This window comes from Pleurodeles waltl, chromosome 3_2 (genome assembly GCF_031143425.1).
Source record: "Pleurodeles waltl isolate 20211129_DDA chromosome 3_2, aPleWal1.hap1.20221129, whole genome shotgun sequence".
NCBI lineage: Eukaryota > Metazoa > Chordata > Amphibia > Caudata > Salamandridae > Pleurodeles > Pleurodeles waltl.
Window position 1 is genome coordinate 82,774,522 of NC_090441.1, and position 16,248 is coordinate 82,790,769.

Sequence of the window (16,248 nt, forward strand, 5' to 3'; positions counted from 1 at the left end):
AGGCCGAAGTGGCCGACTTAGCTCTGGTGGAATGAGCTCTAATGCCATCAGGAGGATCCTCCTTTGCCAAAGAGTAACAGATTTTAATGCAAAGAACAACCCACCTGGAGAGTGTTCTCTTGTGGACTGCCTTTCCTCTCCTCTTGCCCACGTATCCGATGAACAGCTGATCCTCCAGCCTGAAATCCTTCGTTCTATCAATGAAGAAGCTTAACGCCCTCTTTGGGTCCAAGCGATGTAGTCTCTCTTCCTCCTTAGAAGGATGAGGTGGAGGATAGAACGTGGACAAATTAATTGTCTGGGCCACATGGAAAGGTGAAACAACCTTCGGGAGGAAAGCAGCCTTGGTCCTCAACACCACCTTATCCCCATAAAAAGTTGTATAAGGGAGTTTTACCGATAAGGCTTGCAACTCACTCACTCTCCTTGCAGATGTTATATCCACCAGGAAGACTGTTTTAATAGCTAAATACCTTAAGGGGCAGAATGCATAGGCTCAAAAGGGGACCCCATAAGGAAAGTGAGGACCAAGGACAAATCCCATTGAGGCATAACGAATGGTTTCGGAGGATATTTATTTAGAAGACCTTTCAAGAATCTGAGAACAATAGGGGATTTAAAGAACGATGGTTGGTCTGGAAGACAAATGAAGGCTGACAAAGCCGACAAATAACCCTTAATGGTAGCCACTGCACAACCTTTCTGCGCTAGAGACAGAGCAAAAGACAAAACGTCCGACAGATGAGCATGTAAGGGATCAATCTGTCTCTCTCCACACCACATAACAAATTTAGACCACCTATTAGCGTAGATAGATTTAGTGGAGTGTCGCCTGGCCGCTAATATAACATCCACTACATCAGGCGGGAGAGAGAAGGAACTCAGGTTGCCCCGTTCAATCTCCAGGCATGTAGGTGTAGACTCTGGAGGTTGGGGTGTAAAACCTGCCCCTGCGACTGCGAGAGGAGGTCTGCCCTGAGAGGGAGACGGAGCGGAGGGCACAGCGAGAGTTGGAGAAGGTCGGAGTACCACACCCTCCTTGGCCAATCCGGAGCTATTAAGATGACTTGGGCCCGGTCTTGGCGAATCTTCCTCAACACTCGTGGAATCAAGGGTATGGGGGGAAACGCGTAAAGCAACTGGTCGCACCAGGTTATCAGAAACGCGTCCCCCAATGCTCCCTGCACCGGATACTGGAGGCTGCAGAATAACGGACAATGCGCGTTCTCCAGAGTGGCAAACAGATCTATCCGAGGAAACCCCCACATCTGGAAGATTAAACGGACTTGATCTGGATGGAGACGCCACTCGTGGTCGGCCGAGAATTGGCGACAGACTGTCCGCACGTACATTCAAGACCCCGGCCAGATGATTTGCTACCAAGCAAATCTGATGGTCCTTTGCCCAGGACCATAGTCGAAGAGCTTCTCTGCAGAGAAGGTACGACCCTACTCCTCCCTGTTTGTTTATGTACCACATCGTGGTAGTATTGTCCGTCAGGACATGTACCGACTGACCACGAAGGGAAGGGAGGAAGGCCTTGAGAGCCAGACGTACAGCCTGTAACTCTAACAGATTGATATGAAACATCTATTCCTCTGGAGACCAAAGTCCTTTGATCTCCAGATCCCCCAGATGAGCTCCCCACCCTAGAGTGGAAGCATCCGTTATGACCGTGGCCACTGGTGGCGACTGCGCAAACGGCTTTCCTTGTGAAAGATTGTTGCTCGCAATCCACCACTTCAAGTCCACAGCAGCATCTCTGGAGATCTTGACCACACCTTCTAGATCTCCCTTGTGTTGAGACCACTGCCTTCGGAGGCACCACTGAAGAGCCCTCATGTGCCAGCGAGCATGCGTGACCAACATTATGCAGGAGGCAAACAGACCGAGCAGACGAAAGACCTTGAGGACTGGAACTACCGCTCCATTTTGAAACATTGGAACCAATTCCTGAATATCTTGAATCCGCTGAGGCGGAGGAAAGACTCGATTCAATGTTGTATCCAGTACTGCCCCTATGAACAGGAGGCGCTGAGAGGGCTCCAGGTGAGATTTGGGCACGTTCACCGAAAAGCCCAGGTCGAACAACAACTGGGTTGTTGACTGCAGATGATGCGACACAAGCTCCGGAGACTTGGCTTTGATCAACCAGTCGTCCAAGTAAGGGAATACTGCTATCCCCTTCCTTCTGACCTCTGCCGCAACCACCGACATCACCTTCGTGAAAACTCGAGGTGCTGAAGTAAGACCAAACGGGAGGACCGCAAACTGATAGTGCTGCGACCCTACCACAAACCGGAGATACTTCCTGTGCGACTTGAGTATCGGGATATGAAAATAAGCGTCCTGCAAGTCGACAGACACCATCCAATCTTCTTTGTTCAACGCCAAAAGCACCTGTGCTAGGGTCAGCATCTTGAACTTTTCCTGTTTGAGGAACCAATTCAAGATCCTCAGATCCAGGATCGGTCTCAACCGACCATCCTTCTTGGGAATCAGGAAGTACCTTGAGTAACAACCTCGACCCCTTTCCTGCTCTGGGACCAACTCCACCGCGCCCTTTGAAAGGAGGACTTGAACCTCCTGTTCTAGCAACAGGAGGTGTTCTTCTGAACAATAAGATGGGCGGGGCGGGATGGGGGCGGAAACTCCAGAAAGGGAAGGGTGTAGCCTTTTCCCACAATACTGATAACCCAAGTGTCCGTTGTAATAGTCTCCCACTTGTGGAGAAAATGCCGTAACCTTCCCCCTACAGGAGAGGAGTGAGTGGGAAATGGTGGAAGCCTAAGGCTGCTTTCCCTGCTGCACCCCTCCAGAGGACGAGAAAGAGGCAGAGTGCTGTTGAGAGGCTCCTCTGGTGCGGGCCCTACCTCTCCCTCTAAATGATCTATAGGGGTGGGAAGAGGCGGGTTGCTGGAATCTCCCCCGAAAGGAAGAGGATGAAGAGCCACGCCCAAATCCACGAAACCTCCTGAAAAACCTGGAAGAGGCAGAGGAAGAAGGAGCTTTCAGCCCTAACGATTTGGCTGGGGCCCTGCTCTCTTTAAATCGCTCCAAGGCCGAATCTGCCTTGGCCCCAAACAGTTTGTCCCCATCAAACGGGAGGTCCAATAGGGTCGACTGCACGTCCGCAGAAAACCCTGAATTACGGAGCCAGGCCTGTCTCCTTGCCACCACAGCCGTGCCCATCGCCCTAGCCACCGAGTCGGTCGTGTCCAGCCCAGACTGGATAATCTGGGTTGCGGCAGCCTGGGCGCCCGAGACAACATCCAAGAGTCCCTGGGGAAGCTCCGTAAATGAAGATGAAATATCGTCCATAAGAGCATGGATGTATCTCCCCAGAATGCAAGTTGCGTTGGTGGCCTTCAACGCCAAACTGCAAGATGAAAATATTTTCTTGGATGGTGCATCCAGCTTTTTGGAGTCCCTGTCTCCAGGTACCGTCAGGAAAGATCCAGGCGCTGACTTCGATGAACAGGAGGCTTGCACCACCAAGCTCTCCGGCGTAGGGTGTCTAGAAAGAAAGCCAGGGTCAGATGGTGCAGCTCGATATCTCCTGGCCACAGCCCTATTAACCGCCAAGGAAGATACTGGCTTCTTCCACACCTCTAACACCGAATCAAGCAAAGCCTCATTAAACGGCAAGAGAGGCTCCACTGCAGCAGAGGCCGGATGCAATACCTCCGTCAATAAATTCTGCTTCGCCTCTGCCACCGGCAAAGGCAGGTCCAGAAAGTTAGCTGCCTTCCTTACCACAGCGTGAAAGGTAGCAGCCTCCTCCGTATACTCCCCTGGAGATGAAAGGTCCCACTCAGGGGAAGTATCCAGACCATGCAATCCATCACCAGAGTCCTCAACCTCTCCTTCCTCCAGGACTCGTTGGTACTCCTGCTCTTCCAAAAGACGGAGAGCACGCCTCCTCGAATGTAGTCTCTGCTCGATACGCGGAGTCGACATGGCCTCCGCCGAAGTCGAAGATCGGCGCCGATCTCCAGAAGTATCCGACGCCGCGTCGGGCGCCACAGACAGCTTCGGCGCTGTTGAAGGAGCAGGACGAAGAGATCTTGGAGCCGATGGACCCACCGGAGTCACAGGACGAAATCCTGACGTCGACGGGATGGAAACCTCTGGGGCCAATCCCTCTGAAGCCACCGGAGCGGCCACCGGCACCGAGCCCACATTCCCAAAAGGGAGAAAGGGCATAAAGGGTGCCGGCCGTAGAGGCGCAGGATCACCCAATGAAAAGGCCAAAGGCCCCGAAGGACCAGCCAGAGCACCCCCTGGAGCCATCTTTTGAAAGATGGTATACATCGCATTCAGGAATGCGGTACTATCGGCTCCAGGGGTGGGAAAAGCCGGATACTGGGGTGCCTGGATCGAAGGCGACCCCGACGCCGGCCTCGACATCTGCGACGCCGGAGACAACACCAGAGGCTGCATCACCTCAATCACAGACGCCTGTCCAGGCGAAGTCGGTGACGCCGGAGAGGGCAACGGCGTCGATGGATGCGGCGTGACGGTGGGACTGACCTCCCAAGTTCTCCGACGCCGAGCCGAAGGCGACCTCGAGCGAGTCTCCTTGCTGGAATGACGCCGTGAATCTCTACGGCGCCGGGAGTCTCGATGACGCCGATGAGACCTTGGCGAAGAAGACTTTTTATGATGTTTTTCCTTTCTCTTCGACTTCGCCATGAATAGTTTAGCCTCACGTTCTTTGAGGGCCTTCGGGTTCATGTGCTGACATGAATCGCAAGTTGCGACGTCGTGGTCGGTGCTCAAACACCATAGACAGTCGGAGTGAGGATCTGTAACGGACATCTTGCCCCCACACTCTCGACAGGGCTTGAAACCCGACTTTCTCTGAGACATTATTACCGCAGAGAAGAACTACGCAGCAGAAAATACACTGTAACTACGAAAGTAACAGTAGCTCCCTCGAAGATAACCGTTTCGAATGCACGGAAAATAGGGAACTGATGTCGGCACGTCGGCGAGGACCTCTTATTGCCTGTATGACGTCAGACGGCGTCGCGCGGGCTAGAGTGACGTCCTCGTCGACGTGCAGAAGCTAGGAAGAAGATTTCCGTCGAATGCTGGCGCCATGGGAGTATTCATTAGGTGAGGAATCCACAGGTAGTTGTATCCATCAGAAGCTAAGTTATTTGCTTCACACTTCTATTTCTTCACTTTCTATATTATGAGTTCTCTGAAATAATTCCGTTCATTGTGCTCTACAAACAACTACATTCATAAAAGGTTTACCGTGAAGTGTTGCTCAAAATATTAAAGTAATATTTACTATGTGTATGAAGCCCTTGACAATTTGAATATCTCCTGGCTCTCTCAAGACAGTGACGTGGAACTGAGAAGGCAGCATTCTTGAAACTTTCTGTGTTCATGTTTAGAGACTAACAGTTTTAATAAATATCACTGAATGCAGTTATAGAATATCATGTAATACGTTAAACATTTTTAAACATTACAGAATTCAACTGTTTTTGTGTTATAGAGTCTTCAGGGGTGTGGAATTTATTGAAATATCTACTTGTCCACGGGACAGGCTGCTTCTCAAATCTACTTGTCCTGTAAAAAGATCTACTTGTCCCTTTGGTGCCATGTAGTGTGGCGCCAAATTATGGCAGCAATCTCATTATGTAGGAGCTCTGATAATAGCCTCTCTGATTATGCCAGGGCTACTACCATAGTAGGGCTTGAATACTTGCAGTTTCAATCCCTACTGTAGCAATTTCCTTATTTTTCCAACTTTCTGCAGATCTGCATACTGGGGCTGGAGGAAGCAGTAAGCAATAGTTCCAGGGCTGGAATGCCTTTGAGTCTGCAAACCTACTAACCTGCATATTTTAAAGATTTTCACCAGCTTCTCTCTAATATTTTCCCATAATAAGAAAGGTTGGACATTTACTCCTGACAATGGCAGAATTAGAACTTCTTCTAGGGTTGGGAAGAAAGTGGCTGGAGGGAAAATGAACTTGCAAATGCTCAATAGATTTTCACATGAGAAAATCTACACATGCGTATTTACCCATGCTAAAATACAGTTCACAAATATTTTATAGGGGTACGACATATACCATGGGTGCACTTTTGTGACTTTCTTTAAGAATTTGGGGCCACATGTAGGTAGGTTCAGATTTGCGACCCGTAAATTGCGAGTCGCAAATCCGAATGTAGGATGGTGTCCCTGACACCATCTGTGATTCGCAAGGGCTTCGCAAATGCACACCTCATGAAAAATCATGAGGTGGGACGCAATTTGCGACCCCTTTGCGTATGGCGGCCTCACAGGGATGGTGGCCTGCTGGAGACAGCAGACCACCATGTCTGTGACTGCTTTTCAATAAAGCAGTTTTTTTTTTTTTTGTAATGCAGCCCGTTTTCCTTAAAGGAAAACGAGATGCATTACAAAAACGAAAAATGAAACGTTTTAGTTTCATTTTTTCAGAGCAGGCAGTGGTCCGCAGGACCACTGCCTGCTCTGAAAAAATGTTTACAGTGACATTCACAATGGGGAAGGGGTCCCAGGGGGACCCCTTCCCTTTTGTGAAAGTGTTAGCACCCATTTGAAATGGGTGCAAACTGCGATTGGCTTGCGCCCGCGTTCGCAAAGCAATCCTACATTGCACTGCGAGTCGCAATTAGGAAGGGAACACCTCTTCCTAATTGCGAGTCGCAAACCCGTTTTGCGATTCGGTAACCAGGTTACCGAATCGCAAAACTGGGTTTGTGCATCGCAATGTGCTTTTTGCACGTCGCAAACAGCGAAAGTCGCTGTTTGCGACATGCAAAAAGCTACCTACATGTGGGTCTTGGTCCCTAATTAGGTCTGGTGTTAACAAAGACATTTTGTTTTTATTAAACTTCTATTTCTCTCTCTTTTGGCTGGCTTTACTGTGAGTGATCGCATTCTTCTCTTCCACAAGGAGCATATTGGCACACAAAGTAGTTTTGTTCAGTGTCAGGAACAACAGTGGCAATCAGTGATGTAACGAAACTGGAGGGTGCCCCTTTGCAAAGAACATGGAGGAGCCCCCTCTCCAGACTCACTCAGGGCAGGTGCTGTGCTGAAGGGGCCCCCTGGAGGGCGGCTGCGGGGCCTTTGTTATGCCACTGGTGGCAACGTGTGCTTTTGGAGTTCAAAAACGTTTTTTTTTTTTTTGCCAGTGTTTGTTACAATATTGAGGGCCTGGTAGCTCCCACAACAATAAAGTGTTACAAAAGCCATGTCAAAACAAGACACGCATTGATGAAACTAAAAGACTTATAAAAATATGTCAGATCAGTTGGCTTTGTCAGTGTTTGTTTATTTTCATGCTTCCCATAATAGTGTTGAAAATTGTTACACTGATTTTCCATTCAAAATATTTTTGGGAAATACTAGCATGCATCAAAACATTTTACTAAATGACACTTCATTTGCATCTAATCAGAGAGCATTCTGGGAGCATTATACTTAGCCTCATAGCCTAAAATTTTCAAACATCTGTATACACGTTTTTTTTTGTTTTGTACTGGAACCAACGTCAGTAGTGAAGTGTGACCTTAAAACATTTATTTACAGCACTCACCCTAATAATGAAGGTTTTCGAATAATGAACCATAAATACAAGTTCGAACAGCATTATCTTTTGGAAACACATTACCTCAACTGCAGAGAGTTCCACTCTCTGTAAACAGGCAGCCACAGGGTTTGTGCTGCAGAGGGTTGGGCCTACTTGTCCCAAGGACAAAGTGAACATAAAAACTTGTTGCCCTTGACCTCAAACAAGATGTCCCGGGCGTCGGGCGATAGGAATTCCACATCCCTGGTCTTACATTTTTACATGGCATCTGTTTATATGACATTTCTTCCAATGGCTCGATTCTTACTTTAACTCTTAGGATCAAGCCAAACCCCCTGCTCAGCTGGGGTTAGAACCAGGGCCTTATTCACAAAGGTAAACTACAGTTTTGTGTAATTTATACTTTTGAGTAAGTTTACTGTTTTTGGTTATTCACAAAATCAGCTTGTAAATTTTACTCCACAAATGTAACTTGCATGTCTCCCCCAAATTAAAGGGCCCGGAGATCTTTAAGAGCTTTTCTAACCGCCTCTATTCCCATCTGTTTCATAGGGAGCATCTAAGTCGTGGCCTAGGCCGTGGTCTCCTCACATTTTTTCAGCTGCTGTGTGCTCAGTCCTGCTGCCGTCCATCTTGTTCCAGCAATCGCAGTCCCAGGCACCCTTGCTAACTCCCAGTGCTTGTCTGTCAATCCCCCAGGACCCGTAATATTTTCTTTTTATTACTTTGACACAATACTGAATCTCACTTCCACACCATCCCTTCAGTGTTTTGGTGAGCCCAGCCTGAATATTAAAATGTACTACCAAGAAATTATGTGCGCTTAACTACCCATATACCACTCACCTTTTCACATCCAGCCTAACCTCTCCCATATTTCAAATAAATCCTTGAACCTCACGCTCACTCCGAAATGAGTAAATCACTCCTGTGTAAAACCTGAGCAGAAGGGGCTAGATCTGTACAGTCAGATAAAATCTAAGCGCAAAGTCATACAATAGGTTTCAACATTTTTCACAGACAAATATGATCGATGTTCCCCTTTTGGACGTCCCAAGCAGGCCTCTGTTTCTGCCAGTTCTAAACATCTGAGCAACCTTCCCCCCCCTGATTTTTGCTGCAACACATGCTAATTTCTAAATAATTGTTAGGAGAATGCGCGCAGTCTACTTTGTGGATACTGGGACAGCATTAATATTAAAATTTGACAAGGTCGCACCTCTGTCATATGTAAATATGTGTTCCACAGACGTGCATATATTTGTGAATTGAGCCATACCAGTCCTGTAAAACTTTGTTTTAATGTGTATTTCAATAATACACTAGAATGTGTTATAATTTTGCTCCCAAGGGGTTGAGGTCAGTTACACTTTTTTTCTCTGTTGGCAGGCGTTCTTGATAATGTATTTGAATTTGTAATATTGAACAATTCTGCTAGTCTTTTACCGTGCAGTATTTAGATATGTTGTTAAAACTGTAATGTCATTGATTTATTTTTTTCTATATAAAACTTTGAAATGAAATGTTTTTTTTCTGTTTTGTGATTGTTTCTCCCAGTACCGTGACGCTGGCGTATGACCTGTTTGATGGGAAAGTCAATGAGGTGCCTCTTGTGTTTCTCCATGGTCTTTTTGGCAGTAAATCCAACTTCCAGTCTATTGCCAAAGCCTTGGTGCAAAAAACTGGCAGAAAGGTGAGAGCTGTGTGTGACTGGCAGAGCCGTTGCTATGCGGGGTGGGGGGGGGGGGGGGGGCGGAGTGTTAGGGTGTTACACACCAGCGATAAATGTATTCTTCAATAAATAATTTCGTGCGTGTGCTTTCAGTCGGGTATGGTGAAGTGGCAGTCCGGTTTCACCTAGAATTTTTACATGCATGTACAGACAAAAAGACACACACACTCTCTCTCTCCTGTTTTGAAGTTCTCAAAACTGTTGATTATGTTACAACGCTCACTATGAAATGATACATCACGCTCCTATGTAAAACCTCAGCAGAAGGGGCTAGATCTGTAGAGTGAGATACATTCTAAGTGCACAGTCATACAACAGGTTTCAACAACCTTTTAAGTAATCCTAACAATCGTCACTGCTCTCCCTTTCCACTGCCCTTACGCCAGCTCATGCCCTGCTTTCCATTTAATGTGTTTTGACATATGTCAGCGTGACTGTCCGTAAATTTGAAGCTCACCCACTCGACCCCCCCCCCGACCCCCCCAATATTACTGACCAAGCTACACCCCTGGTTACTTGGGATATTAATTGAGGCAGTGGAGGATAGCTGTGGCCCCCTGAGAAGATTGAGAATAGTGAGGACTCCTGGTTTCGCATGAATGTTGCAGGTCTCAGTGTAGCAGAAAGGTGTCACTGCGTCATGCCAGATCCCTCTAGCGAGAAGCATTCCTTTCCCAGGGACTTGTGGGATGAAGATTGGGCTCGGTCTTTATGAAAAACTTCTGCAACATGGCAGAACCTTTCCACATCCAGGGCGCAGAAGCAATTGAGGTGTCTTTGCCTTGAGCCCTGTACAGTACTCCACTGCAGCTCCGCTTGGATTGTGATACTTGAATAACACAAACATACATACAGAGAGGTTCATGGTATTTCTGTGGAATAACTAACTAGAATAAACTGGTCAAGGAGAGTCCTGTTTTCTGATGGATGCATCTTCCCGTGTGTTCCCCTTATTAAAGATTCTATTTCTAGACCTTGATTGTTCCAATTTTTTTTACCTGGCATACTCCTCCAGTACCAGCATGTTGGCCAGTGCTGTTCAAGCTGTGACTCTGCCTACTCACATGATGGCACCAGAGTATATTAGACACCAACCAGCACACTAGCATCAGTTGCTTATTTTCCTTGCTTCATTGACGTAGTTCCAGAGCCTGTCTCACCAACAAAAATTGCTCAGCATCATACAGCAACTTTGTCAGAAATCTTTCCCAAATCTTTCAGGTTTCAACTGCTAGTTGCCTCCGTGCACCTGAAGGCCATCAGAGATTGGGAGGGCACTGGCTAAGGACCTCCAGGAGATGCCTAAGTGACCAGTAACTCAGCTGTCAAACTTCCAAAATATCCTCTGACCAGTGGCATAACAATATCCCAGCGGTATGGTGGGTCTCCGAGCTCCAGGGGGCCCTTTCCGGCACTGTGCACGAATGGCAGGCCCCTGGTCTGAGAGCTCCTGACTGGGTCCGAAGCATGGGGGGCTTCTTCATGAATTTTGCAGGGGGCCCCCTCAGGTTTTGTTACGCCACTGCTTGACATAAAAAACAGAAAGTACTATACGAATAAGCTGTCCTTTTCTTCAAGGAAAAAGTTATACTTTTGCATCCGCTGTGAGTCTTGATGCTGTTCCCCAACATTAAATAGTTCCTCGTTGTCAACGACCCCGATGCTGAAACAGATTAAACTGGCATTTCCGGGTCCATCGACTGGCCACACTCAGGTTTAAGCCTACTGCCAAAACTGAAACATGCACTGGAAAATACATTGTAGCGGAAGGAGGGACAGAAAGGGTTGCTGATTAGCTCGTTGACCCAGCGATGTGTCATAATTGCCTCCCAGTAAGTGGAAAATTGGTGGACTCCCCCAGCAAATGATGATAATGTGAGGGGGAGGCCAGTTATAGAGGGTTTGAAGCAGCAGAGCAGACAGAGAATGGTAGAGACTGCATATGTTGCTGTTGTTGGTTCATGCCTGCCCCGAAAGGAGCATTATAGTAGATAGGGTATCTAAACAGTCTGAGAAAGGTTTCCCACCCAGGACTGCAGTACCCTGGATTAGCCACAAAACCTCTTTTGTTAGTGAACTTGACACTAAAGAGATGCTAGGCTGTAGCTCTGATGTTATTGAAGCACTCCAGGAAGGATTTGATTTTCTCTCCTAGTAGATGCTTGTCATCGATAGGTATGTCCATGAGTGTGGTTTTGGAGTGACAACGCTGGCTATTCCAGTGGAACGCATGCAAGCCGGTTGTCTCAGTGCAATATCTGTGCCTTTAGATGGAGCAGCAGTCTTTGCAGAATTCAGGCAGCGCTTTAAGATCTGTATGGATGCATCCAGGCTGTCAATGATGAGGTCCGTAAATGGCTTTTTTCAAGTGGTCTAGCAAGCTGATTCCCAATTTGCCGTAGGCAAGAACGTTGCTACCTAGGAAGCAGGTTGTATTAACCATGCGGGCAGCCAAGCTGCCTGAAGCAAAGACTTTTCAGCCTTTGAGTCTGGGTTCTTCAACTTTTTCCAGGGCAGAGACTGATGCATGCAAATCATGCAGGAGATCTCCATCTTAACAGAGACCTTTTCTAGCTATTTACCTTCTGAACTTGTTCATTTGACAGGGCAGGTTTGAGATTCTTGGCCTGATTTAGATTTTGGCGGACGGGTTACTCAGTCACAACGGTGACCGATATACTGTCCGACGAAATATAAATTCCATAGGGAATAATGGGATTTATATTTCAGCAGTCTCTTAGCTAAGTCTTTTTGTCCCTGAATGGGAGAGACTTGTCAACATCCACGGATCTCCAGGACACCTATTATCATCTTCCAATTCTTTCCATCCACAGGCATAATCTGAGGTTTGTGGTGAAATCCCAGCACTACCAATTCAGGGGTCCTTCGTTCACACTGACAACTGCTCCACACAGCTTTACAAAAGTGAGAGTATTCAAGGCAGCTTTAGTATGACAGTTGGGCCTCCAAGTATAGGCCTTGAAAAATCGTAAAAATGTTACCAGACCTGCAGGTCTAGTGATTTGAATAATCTACTCAACACAACTGTTAAGTATGCGACCCATAAACTGGTCTCAAATTGTGTGGTCCTAGGTAAAAATTGTATTTTACAAAGCTGCCTTTTTCTTCATTGTCTCTTATGTGAGCACCATCAACTATGCCAGTTCAGCATTTCTGCTGTGCAAAAAATTGTTTTGGTTTATTTACTAGACTACATTTTTGCTCCATGTATAATAAGAATTGGCCCACATATAGGGTACACATGACTCCTGTTGTGCCTCATCACACCAGTAGCATTGTAATCAGGACAGGAGCTAAAATGTTTCTCTGTTCATGTTTAAAAACTTGCTTTGAATAAATATATCACCAAAGCATGATGTGCTAGCGCACTGTCATCTATTAACAGCACATTTGTCTTTGAAGTAGCCACAGACGTTCACACCAACATGCAGGTTTGCTGATAAAACTATATAGCATATACAAAATAATATGTAGAAATTGGTTTTCTGCAAAAAATGTAGCATTTACACTTCACCAAGTAAAGATTTCTGATTTGTTTTCATCCTATTAAATTCTTTTTTTCATCACACACAATTTAAAAAGTGTTTTCATAACTGCTGAAATATATTTTGACATGTTTGTAAGTTCATTTACTAGCTATTTAAATGTTGTGTGTTAGAAAAAAAACTGAAATCTACAACTCTTCATTTCACACACTTTGTATAGCACGATTGTCAGATAGTTAATTTAACAAAATTCTCTAACTTGGCAGTCAGAGAAAGAAAAGTAAGCACCAATTTCCAGAATAAAATAAGGAGCAAATTGTAAGAAGACATAAACCTACATTAATCATCTGTCTCTGAACACAGAGCAAATGTGACAAGTTAAAAGCAAGATTTAAAGGAATTTTTATTGCTCATTTACTTTTTGAGTGAATGGAACACCCATTGTTTGTCAGCTGTCAGAATGGTACAGAGGGCCCTAAAAATTGCTTGCCCTGATAAAATCTGATTCGTCATAGCAAGTTGGTGAGTAGATTTCTTGAGGCCTGAAGTATTTCCATAGTTGATTGACTAGCTGGTGAAAGCCGAGTCCCCAGCACAGGTCGGGAAAAGGACTTTTGTGGACAATAACTCTCCTCTGTGACTTGGCTTTATCATCAATGTTCTGAAGTCCCACATGTCTCGTACACAGAGGCTGACCTTCATAGGGACGGTTTTGAACACAAACCCATGAATGCCTTGCTTCTTCCTCAGAGGACTGAAATATTCAAGAAATGATTTGGAGGAAGGCAAAAAGGTCGAGATGCCATCAAAGGAAGTCAAAACACCATTCAAATCCCACTGAGGCATAATAAACAAGAGTCACAGTAAACAGCTAAAGGAAACCATGGCATGAAGGCAGACAGTGCTGCCAATAGTTCTTAACTGTAGCCACCACCAGACCTTTCTGAGCAAGAAACTACATGAATTACAAGACGTTGAAAATGCTTTAAATATCTCCTCTCCACTACCCAGTCACAGGCTGCTTCTAGTGTATTGAAGAAGGTGGTTTATGAGTTATAGGTGGCCTTAAGTCTTGACTTTCTCTGCTGTTGGCCTGTGTGATCGGGTAAGATTAATATCAAGGAATACTGGAACCCCAGTCCCTTGGTGCCTCTGTGGATAGCACCCCTCTCTTTATACTTTTGCACTATGGCAATGAGAGGATGGGATGGGTGCTGGGGAACATGGGAGTGGTTCTGAGTAGGGAGCTCTGTATCAATGTCTTGTGGGCCATCTCCAGAATGAAGCAAGATGAAAGTTAGTCAATGCCCCTGGGCATTGGTGGGCCGTCAATCCCTCTCCAGTGGTTGGGGATGGGTCAGATACAGGCTTTGTGTATCTGTCTATTTTGGCGTGTGCGCTTGTTGGGACAGTGTAGTCTTTTATCATGATGGAGAGGTAAATGGCTACAGAGCAGAAGGTCCTCTACCATAAAACCCTCCAGGTACCAGTGAGGTAGTGGACCAGACAAGACAGTACAAATTGCCCTGGAAGAAGAGATTCAATCTTCAGTTAGGGCAGAGAGAATGCAATCAGGTCCGCACCACTTTTGTTGGTGATTACAAGGTCGTATTTAATACTGGCCAAATCCACAGTATGTTTATATTGGACACACCAGGTTACAGAAGGAATAGACAGGAATATATTATTGATCATATTCCCGGTTAGCCTTGCTAAATCATACCCCCATGATTTCAGCCTGCAGACAAAGTTATTCACCTGGCCCAGGGCCACCCCATTACATAATCTGCCAAGGAACAATGTGAGCCCATGTCACTACAGGACAATCACCTTTATGTTATATCCCAGGCGGCGTCAGACACTCCAATAGTCCAGTTCAAACTCCTGACTTCGAAGCCCCAGTCCAGCAGCTGTTCCCCCAGGTCTGGACACTCCATTGCCAAACCTGTCGGGGGATGGGCTTCATACCCCACCCGGCCTGCTTTTTCTACAGATTAACTGTGCTCCGACTCAGACAGCACCAGCAGCCCAGTGGGCCTTGCATACCAGGTCCAATGCATACCAGGCTCGCAAGTCACAGTCATGGGGGTGGCCAGGGAACAGTCTTTCTGGTAGGAAGGGGTGGGAGGAACGTTCCTCAGATTGGCACCCCTCACTTCTCATTCCAGCAGACAGGAAGCAGAATGCTTACCCAGCCATTAAGGCGTGCTGAGGTTTCACAGTCTCTCTGGACCAAGACAGGTACCCTGGACCCAACAAAGAAGAAGAAGGTATGGGAGATAAGCCACACCCTTCTTAGCCCAACAGAGCTACAGTGATTCGTCTCGCCCATCCAGAAATCCTCATATGTATTGGGTAGGGCCATAGGGCAGAGCTACTTGCTATCATGGGCCTATTACAGCTCGGCTGCTTCCAGTCTCATTGGGGGCAGTGGACCTTGGGCACAGAGTTCATTACCATGTCTTGTTGCTTTAGTAGGCAGTCACTGCATGGCATGTTTCAGGGTACTTGCAGTCACCTAAGTGTATGATGGCTCAGGATATTGGGGGGATAGGCTGGAGCACAACTCTCTCCTAATTCTGTTTGGGTGTTTGACTGTAAAAACATTAAGGCACTTTCAGTGCCAAGCATCACTACTTAGACATTCAGCTTCATGCGAAGTTGCATATCTATTTTGTAGCGGTGTGATCCTACCTGAGTGAAGGGTATTTGCAGAAGGCAACCCATACGTGTACATAGGCTCTCACTGCAAAGCTATATTCATCTCCAGTGAAGTGGCCCCTTTATCTGGTGCTTACTTGCTGGAAATCCAGAAGAGATTTGGCCCAGCTGCCTTTTGCTACACAAAAATTGCTCCACTCTCATCTGTATGCCCAAGATGAAGGGTCACCACTCTTGCATTTCTGTTGCTAAAGGAGAACTGTTTTCATAGTTTCATAGCATATAGCACATTATGGTTTGAAGAGTCTAGGGAGTAATAATCTTGCCAAATGATAAAAGTGGTGATGCTGTGCTGAAAGTTTGCAAAAGGGCCTGGTGTTACCATGGTTAGACGTTCGCAGCTTCTACTCACTCCTGACATTTGTGCCATACGTTACACATTGTTGAATGCATGTGTAGGCACAGCTCATATGATTGGAGTAGCCACTTAATGGTTGTTGTCTTTTTCATTCTAATTCTGTATATGCATTGTTTTTTTTTGTTTTTTTTACTTTGTTACTTTTCTGGCCCAGCTAGGTACTGACACTGGATGCCCGTAACCATGGCAGTAGTCCACACTGTGCCACTATGACATACGAAGCAATGAGTGCTGATGTCCATAGGCTACTGGAACTGCTTCATATCAAGCGCTGCATCCTGATCGGTCACAGCATGGGTGGCAAAACTGCCATGACTGTGGCACTGCAGTGGGTAGGTATCTAGCTCA

The 16,248-nt window shown here is 46.4% G+C and overlaps 1 protein-coding gene across 4 annotated transcripts in view; it reads left to right on the forward strand.

The window, feature by feature from the left end:
* Positions 1-16,248, forward strand: part of ABHD11 (abhydrolase domain containing 11) — a 134,851-nt gene that overhangs the window by 21,776 nt on the left and 96,827 nt on the right. For 3 of the 4 annotated variants that reach the window (XM_069226841.1, XM_069226845.1, XM_069226842.1), the window contains exons 2-3: positions 9,141-9,276; positions 16,059-16,232. In XM_069226841.1, the coding sequence (XP_069082942.1) occupies positions 9,141-9,276; positions 16,059-16,232 (310 nt within the window). Of the gene's footprint in view, positions 1-9,140; positions 9,277-16,054; positions 16,233-16,248 lie in introns of all 4 variants that reach the window. The other variant, XM_069226843.1, reaches the window with a different exon arrangement.